Source organism: Callithrix jacchus, chromosome 15 (assembly GCF_049354715.1).
Source record: "Callithrix jacchus isolate 240 chromosome 15, calJac240_pri, whole genome shotgun sequence".
NCBI classification, from domain to species: domain Eukaryota; kingdom Metazoa; phylum Chordata; class Mammalia; order Primates; family Cebidae; genus Callithrix; species Callithrix jacchus.
In genome coordinates, this window is record NC_133516.1 from 30,919,654 (window position 1) to 30,942,342 (window position 22,689).

The window sequence follows — 22,689 nt, forward strand, 5'->3', positions numbered from 1 at the left end:
AGTTCTTCAGACTCAGGACTTAAACCTCATAGCCATGCCATGTTGGCCCTCAGTGACAGTGATGACTGCTAGCAATGCCGCGTCATCGACCTTCGGATGTTAGGTTTAAGGGTATTTAAACACAGCTCCTCTTAAATCCTCCAATCTCAGTTCACAGTGTTTTATAGCCACACTCAGGTGGCTAAATTACATCCAGTAATCATGCTAAGGCCTTTAGCCATCTGTCCCACACTCCCAGGGCCCATATGGCCCAGGTTCTGACAGTTTGCCTTACTCCCTTCTTGGCCTGGGGCTAGCCCTATCTGACACCCTCTGTCAATGAGTGTACGTACCTTGGGGAGCTGGTCCACTCAGGCCCCAGTGTCTTTATTTGCTAAAAGACTCTTTGTCACAGAAAAGAAGGGGAGAGATCTTTGGGTAGCCTCAAATTACTTAGGCTTAGTTTTGATGCTGGAGAAGAAGGACTTGTAGAGAGAAAAGGAGTTACTGGTCCAGAGACTTTTGTTCACTCCCTCTCACTGGAAGTGGTTGATCTCCAGGGAATCTCCGAGGTTAGCCTGGTTGGGGGAAGGGCTAGGGGTACCTGGAATGTAGTTTCTCCTTACCCGTGCCTGGCCTACAACCCTAATGCTGCCCCTTTCCCATAGCCTGAGCTAAAAGCCACAGTGTGTGTATGTGTGTGTGTTTAGGGGTTGCTGAGCAGGGGAAGGATGGGTCACCATCATTCCACAAGACCTCAAAGTTACTTCTCCCATAGAAAACCAAAGTAGAAAAATTAATGATCATACATCTTCTTTAAACATGACAGGGAGAAAAAAAAATGTTCATTTTATATATATGAATGAGCATTTTTTTTTGAGATGGAGTCTCGCTCGGATGCCCAGGCTGGAGTGCAGTGGTGCGATCTTGGCTCGCTGCAACTTCTGCCTCCCAGGTTCAAGCAATTCTCTGCCTCAACCTCCTGAGTAGCTGGAATACAGGTACCCACCACCACACCCAGCTAATTTTTGTAATTTTAGTAGAGATGGGGTTTCACTATGTTGGCCAGGTTGGTCTTGAACTCCTGACCTTGTGATCCACCCGCCTTGGCCTTCAAAAGTGCTAGGATTATAGGTGTGAGCCGCCGTGTCCGGCCTCATTTTCTATTAAAATCCATGTAAGCACTGTAGAGACACCACACAGGTCTGGCCCAGCAAGATGACTGTCAGGTCCAGGCAGTCACAGGAAGAGATGCAGAGGGTACCTCTGTCTAGGCCAGAGCAGATGGCTTTGGGTGCCATCTAGTCAAGAATCACCCCTTCCTTTGTCTCTTCGAAAAGAGAATGAAATCAGGGCTGTAATGGCCTCATCTCTGCAGTAACAGGCCGGAGGTGTTGTGAGACCTTTGCAGTAAAGGGTTGCTGGGGAAGGGGAGGGGTGGGGAAAGGTGTCTCTGGTGTAGGGGCTGACAGCTCATTTCTGAAGGATGATATGGGGCTTCATTCAAATGACTGCAGGGCCCAGTAAGTCAAACTGAGGTCAAGGTGGCCTGTCTCCCTGCTGACCTCATCCTTCAACCCCACCCCTGAGGTTCCCTGGCTCTACCCATTTTTCTACCATTGTATTTGGCCCTCCAAATCCCTCATCCCCTTTCCTTGAACTTCGTCCCTCAGTGCAGCTTCTCCCTCAGCACACACCTAGGGAGTGTTCTTTATCCCTCCCTATGGACTTGTTCTTCAGCGCTGACTTTCCCTTTGTTTCCCTCCCCTTTTTTTTTGAGATGGAGTTTCATTCTTGTTGCCCAAGCTGCAGCACAAAGGCACAATCTTGGCTCACCTCAACCTCCACCTCCCAGGTTCAAGCGATTCTCCTGCCTCAGCCTCCTGAGTAGCTGGGATCACAGGCATGCGCCACCCTGCCTGGCTAATATTGCATTTTTAGTAGAGACAGGGTTTCTCCATGTTGGTCAGGCTGATCTTGAACTCCCAGTCTCAGGTGATCTGCCTGCCTTGGCCTCCCAAAATACTGGGATTACAGGCTTGAGCCACTGAGCCTGGCTCATTTTCCAAATTTTTTTTTTTTTTTTTTTGAGACAGAGTTTCGCTCTTGTTACCGAGGCTGGAGTGCAATGGCACGATCTTGGCTCACCACAACCTCTGCCTCCTGGGTTCAGTCAATTCTCCTGCCTCAGCCTCCTGAGTAGCTGGGATTACAGGCACACGCCACCATGCCCAGCTAATTTTTTGTATTTTTAGTAGAGACGGGGTTTCACCATGTTGACCAGGATGGTCTCGATCTCTTGACCTCATGATCCACCCGCCTCGGCCTCCCAAAGTGCTGGGATTACAGGCTTCAGCCACCGCGCCCAGCCTCATTTCCCAAATTTTATTGAAGTGGTGCCTGCAGGGTAGGATAGTGGGGGAGAGTGCCTTGGGAGGAGCCACAGAAGGCTCTGGAGGGGCTACTTGCCACCTCTGCTACTTGTCCAACATCTGGGGAACAAGGATAGAACTTCCTAAGGTCAGTTCCAGCTGTCACTGATTCCCTATCTTCTCCCTCTCTGAGGAGTGGCTCCACCTCACTTTGCCACAGTTTTAGCATCTTAGAGGTCTGCATTTAGAGGTCACTTTCCCATAAGCCTTTGAGGGAGTGCTCGCTCAGTGCAATCCCAGGGGTCCTAGTTTTCTGCAGCTGTTCCTTTCCATCATCACTCCCTTTTCTCCCCTGCCTTGTTAACCCTCCTTTCCTATCTTAAGGGGTCCCTTCATGCTCTGGCCTTAGGAATTCTTCTTTCTAGGCCTTGGAGTAAGATGAGAATCAAGATCTCCACAGCTGGCTCCTGTGATTCAGATGCTGGGCCCTATGGTAAACCTCTCTCCAGGAAAGAAACGGGTGAGGGTGGAGTGAGGCTTGGGCACTTATAATGAGTCTTCAGGGGAATCATGGACTCTCACTTGTGAATCCTGTGTAGGTCCTGGAGGACTGGGATAAAGCTAGGTTCAGATTAGGGATCCGAGGCTGCCACCACAGCAGGGGGAAATGAATCCCACTGTTCACTCTGACTCCAGGTGATTCAAGGGCCCTGATTCCCTAGGGCCATATTTGATTAGGAAGAGTAAGCCCAAAGGAGAGGTTATGGAATGATGAATGTGTGGGAGGGAGATGGTTAGGTGAGGGTTTGAACTTGGAGATTCCAATTCCATGGGGGAGGATTTTGTGTGGTGGGAGGCTGACAAGTGAGAAAATCTGTGAAATGTTCTAATAGATAATGGGAAGAGGTATCTGTCTTTTGAAATATCCAAGCTTTTATGGATTTCTATGTTACCTCTTGTTCTCAAGCTGAACCTATACTGAAGATTTAAAAAATCTGGTACATCTGGGCCAGGCGTGGTGGCTCACATCTGCAATCCCAGCGCTTTGGGAAACTGAGGCTGGCAGATTACTTGAGGCCAGGAGTTTGAGACCAGCCTGGCCAACAAGGTGAAACCCCGTCTCTACTAAAAATACAAAAATTAGCTGGGTGTGGTGGTGGTCACCTGTAATCTCAGATACTTGGGAGGCTGAGGCATGAGAATCGCTTGAACTTGGGAGGCAGAGGTTGCAGTGAGCCAAGATTGCACCACTGCACTCTAGCCTGGATGACAAATCAAGACCTTGTCTCAAAAAAAAAAGTTTTTAAATCTTAATAAATGTTCCATGTAATTTTAAGTAAAATGTACACAAATGAAGAAATAGAAAATGAATTTACTATTTTGTAGTAAATTACAAATTTGTTAAATACATCTAATCATCTTATGTCATTTCATATGGGTATAAATAAACATTTTTATATGTTGGAAGTTATTCTCTTATAGGAAATAATGGTCATGTGGAAGTTAGTTTTGTGTCTGGCAGATAGTATAATAGTTGCACACAGTGTGTATCTTTTTTTTTTTTCACCACCAAATGTACCTTTAGAAGATGAACCAATCCTTAAAGCCCAGCTTCCCATCCAGGCTTTTTCGTTTCTGCTCACTGACCTTGTCCAATCAGTTCTTTGACAGTCATTAAGTCATTAAAGCTGTGATTTCTCCTTCTAGGAGTCTATGTCATTTCTGCTGAACCGGCCAGAAGGGAACTGAGATCACTTCTGTTTATGTGACAGTCCCTGGATGGGAGAATCCTGTGACACATGTGAGCATTCTCAGTACAAGTATGTAAAACATTCATGACAGTTATACAGTCTGCTGGGAGCCACAACGGGACGCTGGATTGGCTCAAAAGTCCCACGTGGCTGGGTACAGTGGCTCATGCCTGTAATTCCAGCACTTTGGGAGGCCAAGGTGGGTGGATCACTTGAGGTCAGGAGTTGGAGACCAGCCTGGCCGACACGATGGAACCCCATTTCTATGGAAAACAAAAAAATTAGCCTGGTGAGGTGGCGGGTACCTATGATCCCAGATAGTCAGGAGGCTGAGGTAGGAGATGGAGGTTGGAGTGAGCTGAGATCACACCACTGCACTCCAGCCTTGGTGACAGAGTGAGACTCTGTCTCAAAAAAAAATTTGACTAATTCTGATACAACCAAGATTTAAGTGTCTGCTACACCAGACCCATCTCCAGAGACCTCTTATGTGAGGATTCCAACATGACCTACTGATATTTTCCAAGCTGGAAACATCTATGATCAGGCACTGCAGAAATAGTACCTGGTGAACATTTGTACTTCTTATCCCTAGAACATTGGGCCCTTCCAGCTTAGAATTTACATTTCCTTGTTACTGGGGACAGAGTGGGGAAATATTTCTACCAAAGATCACAGCAAGTGTCTGCTGAACTAATGCTGTGACTAACTTGGTCATTCTGGCTTTCCCATGATGGTAGGCTGGCAGGAAAAGGGAGGAGCCATTATATTTATGTCGGTCATTGACCCTGATTATCATGCATGCTGATGTTGCTACTCAAGTACATCTGAACCCAGGAGATTCCGTGAGTGCTTCCATACTCAGGCATAACCAACAATGGGCACTTGCAGCAATCACAGCTCTCTATCAGGGTAAGTCAGCTAGGGATCTGAGCTCTTGGAGGTGGAAGTCTATGTTTTCCCAGTAGGTAAGCATCTGCTACCTGTAAGGGTTGACTCGGCGGGGGCAGGAACTATAATATGGTTAGTAAAGGAGGGAGGTTAATAAGAATCAATTTGCCAGGTGCAGTGGCTAATGCTTGTAATCCCAGCACTTTGGGAGGCCAAGGTGGGCGGATCATGAGGTCGGGAGTTTGAGACCAGCCTGACTAACATGGATTAACTCCGTCTCTACTAAAAATACAAAAAAAAAAAAAAAAAAAAAAAAAATTAGCTAGGCATGGTGGTGCATGCCTTAAATCCATGCTAGTTGGGAAGCTGACTTGAACCCAGGAGGCAGAGGTTGCGGTGAGCCGAGATTGTGTCATTACGCTCCAGCCTGGGCAACAAGAGTGAAACTCTGTCTCAAAAAAAAAAAAAAAAATCAATTACAGCTTCAGGGCCAGTTGCAATGGTGGGAAATGTTACCTTTTCCACCAATCCACTTATATTGAGTCTTAAGTAGAGATTGTAGCTCACCAGGTTCTTGCCTGGCTCTGTGATATGCTGAGCTACATGCAGAGCTGGCGCATGGGCAGACCCAAACACAGGCAGGGGAGGAAGGCACTGTACAACTTTTTATGCCCCATCTGACATCCTCTTGGCCCACATTCTTACCCTGACCATAGTTGCACTCAGGTGAAATCAAAGACCTCCTCACTCTTTCTCTTGTGCTCCTTCTAGGAGCTTCTCTGCTGATGCAGTGTGGGAAGCCTGCAAGAGTCCCTCAGCCTTTCTGGCAGCATGCAAGTCTGGGACTGCAAAGGGGTTAGGTCTCACTGACAATGGATGATGGAAACCAATGGGCAAACAACCAGCCTCCTAGGCTTTGGTGGGAGACAGAGGACCACCAAGTAGATTGAAGCCCTGTTGTCCACCATGGTAACCAGCTCAATACTCTGTTCTTGGGATAGCTTTCCCTTCTCCCTTCTTTTACTCTCTTAGTGTCCTGATGCCTGTTTTCTGAGGTCCCTTCCTAAAATAAACTACCTTCACACATGTCACCATCTCATTCTCTGCTTTTGGGGGCCCCTGAAGCATAGTCAATTAGTCTGTTCTCATGCTGCTAGTAAAGCATACCTAAGACTGGGCAATTTATAAAGAAAATAAGTTGAATTGGCTCAAAGTACCACATGGCTGGGGAGGCATCAGAAGTATGGCTGAAGGCAGATGAGGAGCAAAGTCATGTTTTACATGGTGGCAGGCAAGAGAGCTTGTGTAGGGGACCTTCTGTTTATAAAACCGTCAGCTCTCATGAGACTTACTATCACAAGAATAGCACAGGAAATACCCAACCCAAGATTCAATTACCTCCCATTGGGTCCCTCCCACGACATGTAGGAATTATGAGAGCTACAATTTAAGATGAGATTTGGGTGAGGACACAGCCAAACCATATTACATAGGCACAAGAACTATTAGGGAGAGAATTGTAAGCCTGTGACTGCTGGGACCACTAAACCAGAGGACGAGCTCTCAACTGAGAGATAATTTGTTTTGGGAGGCTTCCCTTTCAAATTTATATTCTGTGAGAACTCATAATCTCAGTTGTCTTCTTACTCTCCTGTATCCCGACTCTGTTCCTTTCTTTTGGCAAAGAACTAGAGCCTATAAATCAATTCGTATTTTACCAGTCCTTCAAAATGTCCATAAGCTGCCAAATTTCCCTAAACTTGATATATTTCTCCTTAAGTTACAATCAAACTTGAGAAAATTCTATACTTATTGTCCGTTTTTCCTTAAGTCCAAGTTCTCCATTTTCTTGCAATCTTTCTTTTTTCTTTCTTTCTCTCTTTCTTTTGTTATAAAGAGATTTGTTATCAAAGCAAAGCAATTTTTCATTTACAGGATTATCTAAAATTTGCAGGTAAGGTTTCTTTTCATTGGAATTTTTATGGGAAACCCCACCTGGAGCATCCAAAGACAGGAAAGAGTTAGGGGTCAGAGCCATGGATAAGATATGAATGTCCCAGATCGAGGCTATGTAGGAAAAGCACGTCTAGTGTCTGGGAAGAGACATTATTTCAGGAGAAAGAAAAAAGCCTCTCAACTGTGGTTGCACTGCCAGCATCCCAGGTACCATCCAGTCTTCCATAGCACAGAAAGTCCCCCACTTACAATGATTCGACTTCCATTTTTCGACTTTATGATGTGAAAATGATATGCACTCAGTAGAAACTGTACTTTGAATTTTGAATTTTGATCTTTTCCTCGGGCTAGCAACATGCAATATGATACTCTTATGATGCTGGGCAGCAGCAGTGAGCCATAGCTCCAGACAGCCACACTCACGAGGGTAAACAATGGACATTACAGTGTACTGTGCTGCCGATGATTTTACCCAACCCTAGACTAATGTAAGTGTTTTGTTTGTTTTTGTGGCAGTGTCTCACTCTGTCATGCAGGCTGGAGTGCAGTGGTATGATCTTGGCTCATTGCAACCTTCTCCTCCAGGGCTGAAGCAATCCTCCCACCTCACCCTCCTGAGTAGCTGGGACTCCAGGGACATACCACCACACCCAGCTAATATATATATATATATATATATATATTTGGTAGAGATGGGGTTTCACCATGTTTCCCAGGCTGGGTCGAACTCCTGGCCTCAAGCAATCCACCCACCCCAGCCTCCCAGAGTGCTGGGATTACAGGCATGAGCCACCATGTCTGGCCTAATGTAAGTGTTCTAAACACATTTAAGTAGGCGAGGCTAGCTATGATGTCCCATAGGTTAAGTGTATTAAATGCATTTTTGTCTTACAATATTTTAAATTTAAGATGGGCTTATTTGGATGCAACCTCACTGTTAAGCCAAGGAGCATCTGTATTACCTTTGTAGGGACAGGCAAACCTACAGGAAACCTAAAATTCCGGTCTTGGCCCACAGTTCTCAGTCCCATGAGTTACAAATCTTCAGTGGCTAGCCAGAAGACAAACCAGCCCAAACTACCTGCTTCTGTAAAATGCTCTAAGAGGTATGGGAGGAGCTATGTTCTCTCCCAGGACCTAAAATTAGTGTGAAGCCTTAAGAAGAGACTGATAACCCCATATATGATGAGAAAACTTTGAATCACATGACTGAAATGGTTTTTGGAGAGAATATATCTTACCCTTCTCATTCCCAGTGCCAGAATTATCTGACTCAAGTGCATGAGAATTCTGACCTCTACTTTTGGGGGTGGGAGAACTGTGGAAGTTTCTTAGTTTTAGTCATTCTTGGTTTTACTCAAGGCTCCAACCCCAGCTTTCTTGAGCTGCACACCCTCCATGCCTTACCCTGCCCTCTGCCCCTTTGGAAATTCTCTTTAATCCCAGGCTTCTCACTCTGAGAGATTCAGGAGGCAATCCAGGGCCTCTAATCCCATATTGTAGCTGTCACTTTATTGAGTGGGGTTTACCATCCGGGTTGTCAAGGTTCTATTTTATTTTAATTGTTTAGAAATAGGGTTTTGCTCTGTCACCCAGGCTGGAGTGCAGGGGCATGATCGTAGCTAACTATAGCCCAAAACTCCTAGGCCTAAGCAATCCTCCTACTGCAGCCATCTGAGTAGCTAGAACTACAGGTGTACACCCCTACACTTGGCTGTTTTTTTTTTTTTTTTTTTTTATAGAGACAGGGTCTCACTATGTTGCCTAGGTTGGTCTCAAACTGCTGGCCTTGAGCATGCTTTTGTCGCAGCCACCCAAAGCACTGGGTTTACAGGTGTGAGCCACTGCACCCAGCCTAAATAACCTGTTTTATTAGGGAATTTGATGATTCAAAGTTTCCCTCTGTGCTAGTATACAGTCTTTTTAATTTTTTTTTTTTTGAGATGAACTGTTACTCTTTTCGCCCAGGCTGGAGTGCAATGGTACGATCTCAGCTCACTGCAACCTCCACCTCCTGGGTTCAAGTGATTCTCCTTCCTCAGCCTCCCAAGTAGCTGGGATTATAGGCATGTGCCACCACGCCCAGCTAATTTTGTATTTTTAGTAGAGACAGGTTTTCTCCATGTTGGTCAGGCTGGTCTCGAACTCCCAACCTCAGATGATCCACCTGCCTCGGCCTCCCAAAGTGCTGGAATTACAGGCGTGAGCCACTGCGCCCGACCTAAAAAATAATACTTTTTTTAATGTGTGTGGAAAGATGGATTGAGGGCAGGGTTGAATGGTGAAAGTGGAAGAGACAAGTTGGGAGGCTTGAGATCCAGCAAGAGATGAAGGTCGTTAGGGCCAGGATGGAGCAGTGGACGTGGAGAGCAGAAGATACATGTGAGAACAATTTCAGACGTAGGTGTGGGACTCAGTGTTTCCCTCTCTCTTTTCCCCTGGCTGCTCCCCCCTTACTGCTCCTGCCTGAGCTCACAGAGGCCCCACACCTACAGTCTTCATTTGAAAACCTGTGAGAATAGATGATTATGTCTAAATTTTGGAGTGGTTAGTTACACAGCAATATTGTAGCAATAGGTAACTAGTGTGCACAGCTAAAGATGCAGGGGAACCAATACATGTTCACGATTGTTCAATGTGACGTTTATTGCAATAGCAAAATTCTGGAGACCATTTAAATGCCTGTTACTTAAGCAGATTATGCCCACACAAGGGAGTATTGTACAGCTGTACAAGACAGAATAAAGAAGACTGTTATGAAATTATATGAAGTGACTTCTAGATTAATCATTCTTGGTTTTACTCAAGCCTCCAGCCCCAGCTGGAGCTGGGTTAAAGAAAAAACAAAGTGCAAAAGAGTATTATGAAGTATGTTATCTTTTGTGTGAGGAGGAAGGGGAAACATACATTTTTTTCAAAAGAATATGTAAGAAGGGTAAACCAGAAACGAATACAATGGGCATTTTTTTTTTTGGAGACAGGATCTCACTCTGTCACCTAGGCTGGAGAGCAGTGGCACCATCTCGGCACACTGAAGCCTCTGCCTCCTGGGTTCCAGCGATTCTCCTGCCTCAGCCTCAAGGGGAAGCTGGGATTACAGGTGCCCACCACCACGCCCAGCTAATCTTTGTATTTTTAGTAGAGACAGAGTTTCACCATGTTGGCCAGGCTGGTCTCGAACTCCTGACCTCAAGTGACCCACCTGCCTTGGCCTCCCAAAGTGCTGGGATTACAGGTGTGAGCCACTGCGCCCAGCCTCTTGTTTATTTTTTTTAAAGACAAGGTCTCACTGTCACCCAGGCTGGAGTGCAGTGGCTCAACCTGCACCATAGTCTCAACCTCTCAGGCTCAACGACCCTCCCACTTTACCTCCCAAGTAGCTGAGTCCACAGGCATGCACCACCACATCCAGCTAATTTTTTAACTTTAATTTTTGTAGACATAGGGGTCTCACCATGTTGCCCAGACTGGTTTCGAACTCCTGACCTCAGGTAGTTGCCTGCCTTGGCCTCCCAAAAGTGTTGGAATCACAGGCATCAGCCACCAAGCCCAGCCTATTTTTACTTTTTATAGAGACAGGGTCTCACTATGTTGTCCAGGCTGCAATTGGTTTGCTATACGGAATACGTTTTGCAGGGCAGTGGTCTCCCAACTTTTCAGGCACTAAGGACCAGTTGCATGGAAGAGTTTTCTCCATGGACTAGGGATGGGGGATAGTTTCAAGATGAAACTGTTCCACTTCAGATCATTAGGTATTAGAGTCTCATAAGGAGCGCATAACCTAGATCCCCTGAATGCACAATTCACAATAGGGTTCGCACTCCCACAGTAATCTAAAGCCGCTGCTGATCTGACAGGAGGCGAGCCTAGGTGGTAATGTCCGAGGTCTGGGAGTTGGAGACCCCTGTTGCAGGGTTTAAGTGAAAAGGGGAGAGATTGGGACTTCTAGTGTTTCTTTTCCTATAGTTCTGAATTTTGAATCATGTTAATGTTTTGCATATTCAAAATAAATGAAGTTAAATCAATTTAAATGAACTTAATTTAGTTAATAAAAAATCCAAAATAGAAATAAATGAAACTTACTAAATATCAAATTTAGAAAAAACACAAAGAGATAAAAAGAATTAATCTAGGCTGGGCAGGGTAGCTCATGCCTATAATCCCAGCACTTTGGGAGGCCCAGGTGGGTGGATCCCTTGAGTCCATGGGTTCAAGACCAGCCTGGGCAATATAGCGAAACCCCATTTCTACAAAAAAATACACAAATTAGGTGGGTATGGTGTTGTGCACCTGTGGTCCCAGTTACTAGAGGCTGAGGCAGGAGAATCACTTGAGCCCAGGAGGTGGAGGCTGCAGTAAGCTGAGACTGTACAACTGTACTCCAGCCTGGGTGATAGAGTGAAACCCTGTCTCAAAAAAAAAAAAAAAAAAAGAATGAAAGAATTACTCTAAATAAAATGTGAATACCCTGACTATGCACCTTCAGTGAGATCTATTATAAGAACAAAAAGAACTGCAATGGAATTCTGAACTTTACTTAGTAGGTTTGTTATTGGTAGTGTTGGGACATAGCAACATAGCAAGTCCTTTTAAAAAAATTTTAATACTACATATCACAAAATACACAAATCTTAAAGGTATAGGTGGATGACTTTTGACAAATGCACACACCCATGTGACTATTACCCAGATTGAGATAAAGGACATTTCCATCATCCAACAAAGTTCCCTTGTGCTCTACACCATGCCCCCAAAAAGCAATCATTCTTTTGATCTGTTTCACCACAGATTCACCAAGTAGTTTTGTTACATAGATATATTAGGTAGTGGTGAACTCTGGGCTTTTAGGGTATCCATCACCCAAATAGGTATATTGTACCCATTAAGTGATTTCTCATCCTTTACTCTACTCCCACCTTTCTGAGTCTCCAGTGTCTATTATTCTATTCTCTTTAGGTGTACACATTAGCTCCCACTTATAAGTAAGAACATGTGGTATTTGACTGTTTTTGAGTTATTTCACTTAAGGTACTGACCTCCTTGGCTAGGCACATGGCTCACACCTATAATCCCAGCACTTTGGGAGACCAAGGCAGGAGGACTGCCTCAGCTCAGGAGTTCAAGACCAGCCTGGGCAACATGGTGAAACCCCGTCTCTACTAAAAATTAGCTGGTTGTGGTGATGTGCATCTGTAATCCCAGCAACTTGGGAGGCCGAGGCAGAATTGCTTGATCCTGGGAAGCGGAGGTTGCAATGAGCCGAGATGGCGCCACTGCACTCCAGCTTGGACAACAAGCGAGACTCTGTCTCAAAAAAATAATAAAAAATACAATACAGCCAGGTGTGGTAGCTCACGCCTATAATCCAAGCACTTTGGGAAGCCGAGGTGAGTGGATTACTGGAAGTCAAGAGTTCAAGACCAGCCTGGCCAACGTGGTAAAACCCTGACTCTACGAAAACTACAAAATTAGCTGGGGGTGGCATGCACGTGTAATCCCAGCTACTTGGGAGGCTGAGGCAGAAGAATTGCTTGAACCCAGGGGATAGATGTTGCAGTGAGCTGAGACTGTGCCACTGCACTCCAGCTTGGGCAAACTTCGTCCTAAAAACAACAAAAAAACTACAAAACAAAAACAAAAAAACCCCATGAAAATTAGCTGGGTGTGGTGGGTCACACCTCTAATTGCAGCTACTGGGGAGACTGAGGCAGGAGAATCGCTTCAACCTGGGAGGCGGAGGTTGCAGTGAGCTGAGATCACACCATTGCCCTCTAGTCTGGGTGACAGAGCGAGACTCTATCTTTAAAAAAAAAAGATAATGGCCTTCACCTCCAACCATGTTGCTGCAAAAGACATGACTGAATTCTTTTTTATGACTCAGCACCTTTTTGAGATCCAAGTAGTTCATTCTTTTCTATTGGTAAGGAGAATTCCATTATATGCATGTATCAGTTTATAGTTTCGCTATTGATAGACATCTGAGTTGTTTTAGTTTTTGGTTATTATGAATAAAGGTTCTATGAACATTTTTATGTGTCTCAGGCAGCTTGGGCTGCCATAACAAAATACTATATGGTATGGCTGAGTGGCTTAAAAATCAGAAATTTTTCTTCTCACAGTTTTGGAGGCTGGAAATTCCAAGGTCAAGATCTGGCTAGGTTTGGTTTCTGGTGAGGGCTCTATTCTTAGCTTGTGGATGACCACCTTCTTGCTCTGTGCTCCTAGGGCCTTTCCTAGGTGCATGCATGCAGAGAGCTCTCGACTCCCTTTTCTTATAAAGGCACTGATCCCATCACGAGGATCCCACCTCATTACCTCATCTACTTTTTTTTTTTTTGAGATAGAGTTTTGCTCTTGTTGCCCAGGCTGGAGTGCAATGGCACAATCTTGGCTAACTGCAACCTCCGCCTCCCAGGTTCAAGCGATTCTCCAGCCTCAGCCTCTCAAGTAGCTGGTGTTACAGGCATGCATCACCATGCCTGGCTAATTTTTGTATTTTTAGTAGAGACAGGGTTTTGCCATGTTGGCCAGGCTGGTCTCCAACACCTGACCTCAGGTGATCCGCCCACCTAAGCCTCCCAAAGTGCTGGGATTATTCCAGGTGTGAGCCACCAGGCCTGGCCATCTAAACTTAATTATCTCCTAAATGTTCTGCTTCCAAATATCACATTGGGGGTTAGGGCTTCAACATATGAATTTTAGGGAAATATAATTCAGTCCATAGCATTTGTCTTTTGGTAGACCTGGGTGCTGGGTGTGGTCATTACCATTGGGAGTGTCACTGCTCTCAGGTCAGTGCAAGGGACCATACATACCTACATACATACAAAAACATATTTACATCTATTGCTATAAAACATGAGTTCACACTGATATCTCCAATTCCAGATACTACTGCTTTATTCTAGTTTTCTCCCTTTTCATATTTATGGGAGCCAGGTTTCTTCTCTACGGAAACCCGACTCCCATTAAATGAGAGGCAATTTTATTGGGAGGTAATTCTGTGTCTCTTGTCTTTCTGGGTGTCTTGTGGGCTGAGATGTTGAACAGATTTTTGTTCCAGACTATTTCAAGGATTTCTGTATGGCAAATGGCCTTAGAAGACAGAGGCAGTATCTCCCTAAGATTGTGGGTCCTTAGCCATGATGCAAACCTACTGTGTGTAACACTCACCTGGGCCTGCCAGTGTTGCCCTGTAGGTCTTGGAGGGTAAGAAGGACCAAGGCAAACACGCTGCCTTCTGTGCCCTGAGCACGTCTCTGCCCAAGGAATCTGTGTCTTCTGCCAGCATTCATGTAGCTGGCTCCCTAACACAAGAAGTTGTTGAAAGTTCTGCTCAGTTTCTTAACCTCTCAGCTGCCTCTTCCAGAATCAGCAGGTACCCTTATGGGAAGAGAGGCTCTAAGTCCCAGGCTCACTTCTCTGAGTTTCTTTGTCCTGAATTTGGTCCTATATTGGCAGCTGATGCGTTCAGATAGATGCTGTTTTGCACAGCTTTTCTAGTTGTTTTCTGTTCAGTGGGTCCAAATTTCCTGATCTACCATTAGTGAAAGTGGCAGACAGTGAAAGCAGTTTTCAACTCAAAGGTTTCAAGTCCACCAAAAAGAGAAAAATATACATGTACTGAGAAAGAAAAGTCAAGACCTGTCATAAGAAGTGTCACAGGTTTCTTGGGTCACACACATACCAAACTGACCCATATATTCCTAAAAACAAACAGATTGCCTAGTGCTCCAGAGCCCTGCTATGGATGCTCTATTTGCTCTTGAAGCTTAGTTCCAATGCCAGCTACATCTTTTGTAAAAGGCTTCCCACCCTATCTCCCTCGCCAGCTACATCTTTTATAAAAGCCTTCCCACCCTATCTCCCTCACCTCCTCACCTAGCCAAAGGAAACCTTTCCTCTGTTCTCCCACAGGACTTCATACCCGTTAGGGCACTTCTCCATCTCTGCCACGTGTTATAGTTGGCTCACTACCCAAATTCATAATTAGCAACTTGAGGACCCAATCATTTCTTAACCATCTTTGCATTTTTCAGTATGTCTTGAATAGAAAATTTATGAATATAAATGTTTGCATAATCTGATAAAGGAGATGAAGGAAAAGGCAGAGAAGGAGAAAACCAAGGGTGTGGGATCAGAAACTCCAACAGAAGAGAGCGTTTCTAGAAAAGGAAGCAATTCTGAATGCTGCTGAGAGGTCAGAATGATGAAGCCTGAAAAGTTCCCCTTAAATGTGGCAGCATAAAGGGTTCAGAACACTGACTTTTATTGAGGAAGACAGGCCAAATGTTGCTTAGAGTCACTGCATTTTTCAGGCAAGTCAGTTAGGCAAGCTTATTGAAGGATGAACAGTTCTCAGTAAAAAGAGAAGTCATCATTCTTCTGAACCACCATGAACATTCCAGAGAAGAGGTAGATAGAAAGCTAGATTCTGGAGGATGTTCAGTGGTAAGCTAGGCCCTCAGGCAGGTGGTGATGCCCAGCAGAAATGGCATTATGAGCCCAGGCTTCCCTGGTCCCAGGAGAATGTTTTAGACTAGACATCTAGGAGAAACGTCTGGGCGCTGCCACTGGTCGTCATAGACCTGCATCAGGCTGGTCCTAGGCCTCCTGTTCCGGCTACATAGTGGACACCTCCCTCTGGGCTATAGCACACAGCACCACAGCGCAACTGGGGCTCTTCCTCCTCATACCAGCGCTGTTCACTGAAGTCAGGGAAGAAGGTCGCAATCTCTCTGCTGGCTGAAACCACAGAGTCTGTAAGGGGAGATAAAACAGAGAGGGGTTATCACATGGTAGAAGCAAGAGGCAGTCATAATCAGGTTCAGAAACCTGAGCCTCTACTCCGCCTGCCCCTTCATTCTGGGGGCATGTAAAGAAAGTCAACAGGCCACATCTGCCAACATGGCTACAAAGACCAGAAACACAAATGGAAGAAAGCTCATTGGAGAGACCTGGCTATCAACTCTACCACACAGTCTGCTCACTAACCCCAAAATATCCTGCCTATTTGTGGTTGTGGACAGGGGAGGCTGACTCACCGGAGCCATGGGTGGTATTGCGGGTGTCAGTGAGGCCAAAACTCCCACGAATGGAATCTGGGGCCACATAGCGTGCTCGGAACACTCTGGTGGGTCCCATGAGCATCCTCCAGAGCTGGATGGCATCCTTGTGGGCGAGGATGTAAGCTCGGATTGGCCCGCTGTGAACAAAACGAGCACATGTAAGGAATCTGGCCATTTAGACTAGAAGGGTGTGTTGTGAGCAGGGCCTGAATAAAGACACACTCTGTGTTCTGAGAGTTTTCCTGCCTTTCCAGCCAAGTACCAGTGCTGCTTCAAGAAGGTGATACAGGGCCCTTGCTGGTGTACATAAAGCCTGCTGAGATCAGTAGGGTGGCTACACAGCATTCGATGGGACTCTTCTACAGCCACTGGTCCAGTAACCACCATAGGACAGGGGCCTAACAAGTCAGCATCAGCTTGGTGACAGCCCCAAAACCATTTCTTCAGACTTGACATTGATTACAACTTTTATTTTTTGAGACGGAGTCTTACTCTGTCACCCAGGCTGGAGTACAGTGGTGCAATCTTGGCCCACTGCCACCTCCACTTCTCAAGTGTAAGTGATTCTCCTGCCTCAGCCTCTCGAGTAGCTGGGATTACATGCACCTGCCACCATGCCCAACTAACTTTTTTGTATTTTTTGGGTGTCTGAGGCAGAGTTTCACTCTTGTTGCGCAGGCTGGAGTGCAGTGGCATGATCTTGGCTCACTATAACCTCTACCTCCTGGGTTCAAGCAATTCTCCTGCCTCGGCCTCCCGAGTAGCTGTGATTACAGGTACCCACCACCATGCCTGGCTAATTTTTTGTATTTTTAGTAGAGATGGGGTTTCACCATGTTGGCTAGGCTAGTCTTGAACTCCTGACCTCAAATGATCTACCTGCCTCGACCTCCCAAAGTGCTGGGATTACAGGAGTGAGCCACCATACCTGGCCTGACTACAGCTTTAAAGAATGGTGGTGAAATGAACAAATCCATTTAGGGGCAGGGGAGATTCGCCTCAGTGGATAAAGATGCTGGAACCAAATTAGAAGTACCTGGCCATGAACTCCACAAGCCGCTGATAGAAAAAACGCCCTGCAAAAAGAGAGGACCTTCATCAGGATACCTTCATCCTGGTGCCCAAGGCAACTTTCTGTCCTTCTACCTCCTTACCTAGAATAATAAGAATAAAAATTGTTTTAGAGAAAAGAACAAGGACCTTGGAGTCTGACAAACCTGGGTCTGAATCCAGGCTCTGACACTTTCAACCTGCGTGGTTTTGGGTAAATCATTAACCTTCTAAACGTAACTTTGCTTCCTAATCTGTATACAGGGGATATAACAACACCTACTTTTTAGAGTTGTTGGGAAAACTGAATGAAAAAATGAGCACTAGGACAATGTCTGACAGTAAATATCCATTCACTATATGTTAACTAGTGATATTATTAACAGGACATAAAACTAAGTTTCTGGTTGCGACTACAAGGTGGAACCCTCTTTGGGAAAAAAAAGATGGATCATCATGAAAAATGTGTGTTTTAAACCAAGATTTCAGAAAACTGGCTGCAACTGTACATGGTTGGTTGATCAGAGAGCCTGCCATTGTGTTCCAGGTAAAATCTCTTACGGGGCTCTTGGGATTGAGGCACCTTCCATTCTGAGGACTGTTGATCCTACCTTCATGCTCTCGGTAAAACCTCTGACAATCTTCCTTTCTCCACAGTAGTTCTCTCATTCGTATAATCAGGAACTTGTTGCTTAGAATCTGCTGATGAACAGCCTGAATAAACCACCCCCCCAAAATAAAAATTAATTTGGATACCAAAACTGACCAAAAGAAACCACGAGATCCCCCTGTTGCAGAGGACTTGAGGGTTTGTCATATTGGGGGGTGAGAAGATGAGGTGGAGTGAGGTCAAGACCTCTAGTCACAGAGCAAGAGTGTGCACCTTGGGTGAAAGGGGACAGGGTGTGCTGTCTCTGCCCTTCCATACCTGTAGCTCCTTGAGCTCAAGACCACAGGACCCACCACTCAGACCACCATAAAGTCTTGTTAGTGGTCCTGCCTTGAGTTTCTCTCATTCCTTTCAAACTATCACACTTTATAGATGAGAAACTCTGTAATTTACATGTCACATTCTGGTCAGGTGTTGGGTGGTTCCTTTGAGGCCCAGGTGAGTCCTGCCACTTCCAGGCCTCCATTCCTGACTGCCTGGATCTTCCTCTGCACCACTGTGGGCTTACTTAGCAGTGCTGCTCAGTTAGTGAGCACCTTATCAAACTATGGTAAGCAGAATGTGAAAATGATCCCAAGCCTCACCAGGATTTCCCAACCTAATCCCCAGGACTGTGAATATGATGCAGTATGATTATGTTACGTCACATAACAATAGGGATTTTGTAGGTATAATTAAGGTTACTAATCAGTTGATTCTGCTATAATCAAAAGGGAGATTATCCAAGTGGGTCTAATTAATCACATGAGCCCTGTGGGATTAGAACTGTGAAGGCTTCTCAAAGCCAAGCATTTTCTCCGGCTAAAGGCTGAATCTCTCTTTGAAGAGAGATTCAAAGCATGAGAAGGACTTGATGCACTGTAGCTATCTTGAAGATGGAGTGGGCCATGTGATGAGGAATCTGAGTGGTCTCTAGACACTGGGAGTAATTCCTGCCTGAAGGCCAACAGGGAAATGGCAGCTTCAGTCCTACCATCATAAGACATGAACTCTGCCAACAACCTGAATGAACTTGGAAGTGGATTTTTCCCCCAGACCCTCCCGATAAGGGCCTGGTCAGCCAATACCTTGACTTTGGCCTCCTGAGAGCTTAAGGAAACAACTCAGCCAAGCCTACTGGACCTCTAAACTACAGAACTGTGAAATAATAAATGAGTGTTGTTTTAAGCTCTTAAGTCTGGAGTTATGTAGCAATAGAAACGAACACAGGTACATTGTCTTGAGATTTGGTTCTCTCTATCATGCATTGGGTCCTTTCTTACATTTTAGATCTGCCTCAAGTCTTCAACAGATTTTTAGTATCCTTAGGTCAGAGTTCATGGCATCTAGTTTTGCCTCCACAGCATCTAGCACAAGTCTGTGTAGTAAGTCACCACAAGTGGTCCAATGGCACCTGAAGCAGCGGCAATTCCAAGGGCATGAGGTAGAGGCTTAGGATTCAGTCTTACCTCCAGAATCAGTGGATGGGCAACTGCATCAGGCTTGATCAGGGCTAGAGTGAGCTGGAGAGCCTGAGGGCTTCGCAAGATTGAGGCCATCTTACTCCTGCCATTAGAGAGGTGTATTAGGAACCCTTCAGGACTGCACTCCCAGCCTTCCCTACACTGGAGCCATGCAGCCTTGCAAACAAAGTGCTCTCACTCCTGACCCTCATAAAGAACGTGACAGTTTCATCTTAAGGCCATATAGATTATTTTATTTAATTCCCCATTTGGGCTCATGGGATCAAGGGAAGGGAGTGGTAGAGGGAGCATTCAAGTTGCCCCGTGGAGTATATAATCTGGTGCAACTGTAAGCCTATAAGAGAGTTACTCATTCAAGAGAAACTCAAGTTTAAATACTGTCTCTGCCAATATTCCTTCCTTTCTTTTGTATTTTATAGAGGATTTACAATTTATACTCCTAAACAGCCTATTCACAGAGCATAATGATGAATTCATCTCTTAAAATCCTCCATCCCATAGTGCTAGTGCTCTCCTATCAAATCTAGAATTGGAAGATTGATGGATAGGAACTGAGGTGCTGCCAGGATACCAAAAAGTCTGCTTATCTAATATTATGGAGAGATCAGGATCTCCTGTGCCCAAAGCCACCTGTTAATACACTCAGCTGTCCTCAGTGGCAAGACTTGTCAACACGCAGCTCCAATGACAGGAACAAGTCATAACCATTTTGCATTTGAAACAGTGCCGGGCACAAAGGTGCTTGATCAATTTTGTTTACTAAATAAACCTATATAGTCTTATTTCTATTGATCTTTGTATTCCTAGTGTCTAGCATGCTATAAGCGCTTTGTAGAAATGACATAATGGACATAAAAGCATTTTATAAACTGGACTAAGGGAATTTTGAGGTCTTTTCCAACTGTGGAATCCGAGTTATATGTGATGGGAGTAAAGCCTTTGTCTCAAGTCTTATCTCAACATTATCTCTCGTTTGGCCATGTGTGGTGGCTCACACCTGTAATATCAGTACTTGAGGTCAGGATTTTGAGCTGGGCAACAAAACAAGACCCTGACTCTCTCTCTCTCTTTCTCTCTGTGTGTGTATGTATGTATGTATATATGTGTGTGTGTGTGTGTATGTGAATATATATATATATATATATATATATATATATCTCATTTGTCAACAAATACAGAGAAGGCTTCCATTTTCCATTAATACAAGAAGCAGGGACATTGTCTAGACAACATTCTCATTTATCTTATCCTAAAGCCTGTCAGTCGTGTTAAAGGTGGTATCAGAATCTGGCCCAAGCAAAGAAACTATGCCATGGTCTCTTCTATTCATGTTCTTTCTACAGCTTTCAACCTGATTTTCCACTCAAACAATAAAGCCAAGCCCAATCTAACCAGTACAAGATCACCCAATGCACTCTCCCTAATGCCACAGGTGGTAACGTCATTTTCAGCAGTTGTCTACAGAGACATTCATGACACCTCCCCTCCCTCACTCTTCATACCCACACTGTCACCAACTTTTGGCAATTTTCCCCACCTAATATATCTCCAAACCCATACCATTGTCTCCCCCTCAACTGCTACCACCCTAATTCCAAGACATCATCATTCCCCACTGGACATCTTAACAGCCTCCTCACTGGTCCAGTTTCTGATGTGCTAACTCTACAATCTCCACAAAGCAGCTAAAGTGAACTAAATATGCAAATCTAATCATAAGGTTCCCTCCTTAACCCTTTAAAGGGCACCCTGCTCTTAGAATAAAAACCAAAATCCTTATCATGGCCTCCCAGGCTGTGCATGATCTTGTGGTCCTGACGCACCTCTCTAGTTTCATCTGGAACCCCACACTCCTTAAGTTTCGCTAGCTCCAACCTCATGGGCCTTTCAGTTTCGAAAGACTTTCTGGCTTGACGGCCTTTGTGTGAGTAGTTTTCGCAGTCCTGGACCTGCTTTCTCTGGTTATCTCCTGCTCATCTTCGAGATCTTAGCTCACTTCCCGTTATACTTTCTCACAGCTCCTTGCAAGTTCTCAGTTCCGCCTTCCCCAACAGAAGGTGTAAGAAGTACCTAGCACTGAGCTGGCTCTTAACAGTATCGGAATGAACCAGCGAATGCACCTGATCCAGCTACTCCAAGGCTAGGCTGCTAGGGGTTCTCGTGGCAAGAACATGCGGCCTGTAGGGAGGACATGATTCCTTTCCTAATGCTTTTGAGTTGCGGCTGTCCTGACTGTCGGTTTACAAGAAACTGACAAGTCGAGAAACCTGCTCGACTTAAAGGTGACTCCATCAGAGAATTAAAAATTTTAAAGCTAGTCAGTACATTTGCCCCTCAGCTCTTGGACCGACCACCACTCGGCTTCCTGGAGGCCGGCTGCCGGTCCCTGGTTCACCTACGCGCGGCCGAGACCTGCGCCCCTACCCCTGTGGCCACGCCCCCGGCCCCACAGGCTCACGGCCTCAGCTCTCGACCCAGCCCCCTATTTCTCTAGGCCTACGATCGCGCACCCCTCACCCCTCGTATCCGGGGCCTAAGTCCACCCCAGATTCTGGGTCTTTCGGAGCCCCAGTGTAGCAGGAGTCTGGCTCCGGGTTTACCTGGTCTTCTCACACCGGGTTCGGCCACCAGGAGCCACGCTGGATAGCCTGCGGCCCTCGCGGGGTCCTTCAGGCGCTGGCCGGGCAGCCCTACTCGGGGTCCTCGCCTAGTTGCGCCGGAGGGGGTGAGGCGCGCTGTGAAGAACCGTGGGCTGGTCTCCTCGGCCCGTGCTCTTGTTGCGTACGGCGAGAGAAGATGAAGCCGTCCTGGGCGACGGAACTCGCTTGTGGGAACCGCCCCTCCGAAGCCGGCTTGGCGCCCACTGCGGGAGGGAGTGCCGTCCCGGGTGCCGTGCGGCGCTACGCCGAGTGGCGGACCCTAGAGGACCGGACCGGCAGTTCAGGGTGGCAGCCCGGTGGGGGCGATGTCCGCCAGCAGGAACATAGACGGAAACCTTGCCCATCTCGTTATTTTCTTTGCCTAGGGTAGTACCTGGAACATGGTTGATGCCCAGTATTTGTCAAAAGTACACGGAGGGCAAAGAACTTCAGCGCTCGATCGCGAGTGCTTTGAAGGCAGCCCTTCAAAGCCTTTTGAACTCGGAGCGATACATTGGCACGAAGGATCGCAGCTGATATGGGGGTTGATGAAGCAGGATCCTTGGCTGGAGCCCAGGTGTGCATAAGGCATGAGGGAAGCAAGTTATAACGGCCTTGGACGTGTCATTAGGAATCTGGGCAAGGTGTGGATTGGGTTACTCTGGGGTCTTGAAGTAGTCCAGGGTGAGGAGATGAGAACTGGGTGTATTCTTGGTGGGTACTGTGATGTATGCAGAGGATGCGGACAGGGAGAATGAATCGGAGTCCATTGTGGCAGGATGAATAAAGGTGGTTAAAAAAGTGTTTCTGTTTCTTGGTTTTTTTTTGAGGGAATCACTGAGAATGAGAA

General features: G+C 45.9%; 1 protein-coding gene and 1 long non-coding RNA gene across 5 annotated transcripts; one reads left to right on the forward strand and one right to left on the reverse strand.

Moving 5' to 3' along the window:
• The first annotated feature begins 873 nt into the window (after positions 1-873).
• Positions 874-13,492, forward strand: LOC144579527 (uncharacterized). The gene is made up of 4 exons (XR_013527280.1): positions 874-3,459; positions 4,059-4,152; positions 4,843-5,014; positions 5,765-13,492. It is a non-coding gene; the product is annotated as an uncharacterized LOC144579527 (long non-coding RNA).
• Positions 13,493-15,201: 1,709 nt separating this feature from the next.
• NME6 (NME/NM23 nucleoside diphosphate kinase 6) lies at positions 15,202-21,859 on the reverse strand. 4 transcript variants are annotated; one of them, XM_002758304.7, is made up of 6 exons: positions 21,801-21,859; positions 19,186-19,282; positions 17,679-17,781; positions 17,054-17,093; positions 15,994-16,154; positions 15,202-15,709 (listed from the first exon to the last, which is right to left on the reverse strand). In XM_002758304.7, exons 2-6 carry the CDS (start codon positions 19,273-19,275, stop codon positions 15,543-15,545), a joined length of 561 nt encoding a protein of 186 aa, XP_002758350.3. In that variant the 5' UTR covers positions 19,276-19,282; positions 21,801-21,859; the 3' UTR covers positions 15,202-15,542. The 4 variants fall into 4 exon arrangements, with proteins under 4 accessions (XP_002758350.3, XP_008979835.3, XP_078206868.1 ...); XM_008981587.5 differs by having other exon boundaries at positions 21,718-21,859; XM_078350742.1 differs by lacking the exon at positions 17,679-17,781 and having other exon boundaries at positions 17,054-17,171.
• Positions 21,860-22,689: the final 830 nt, after the last annotated feature.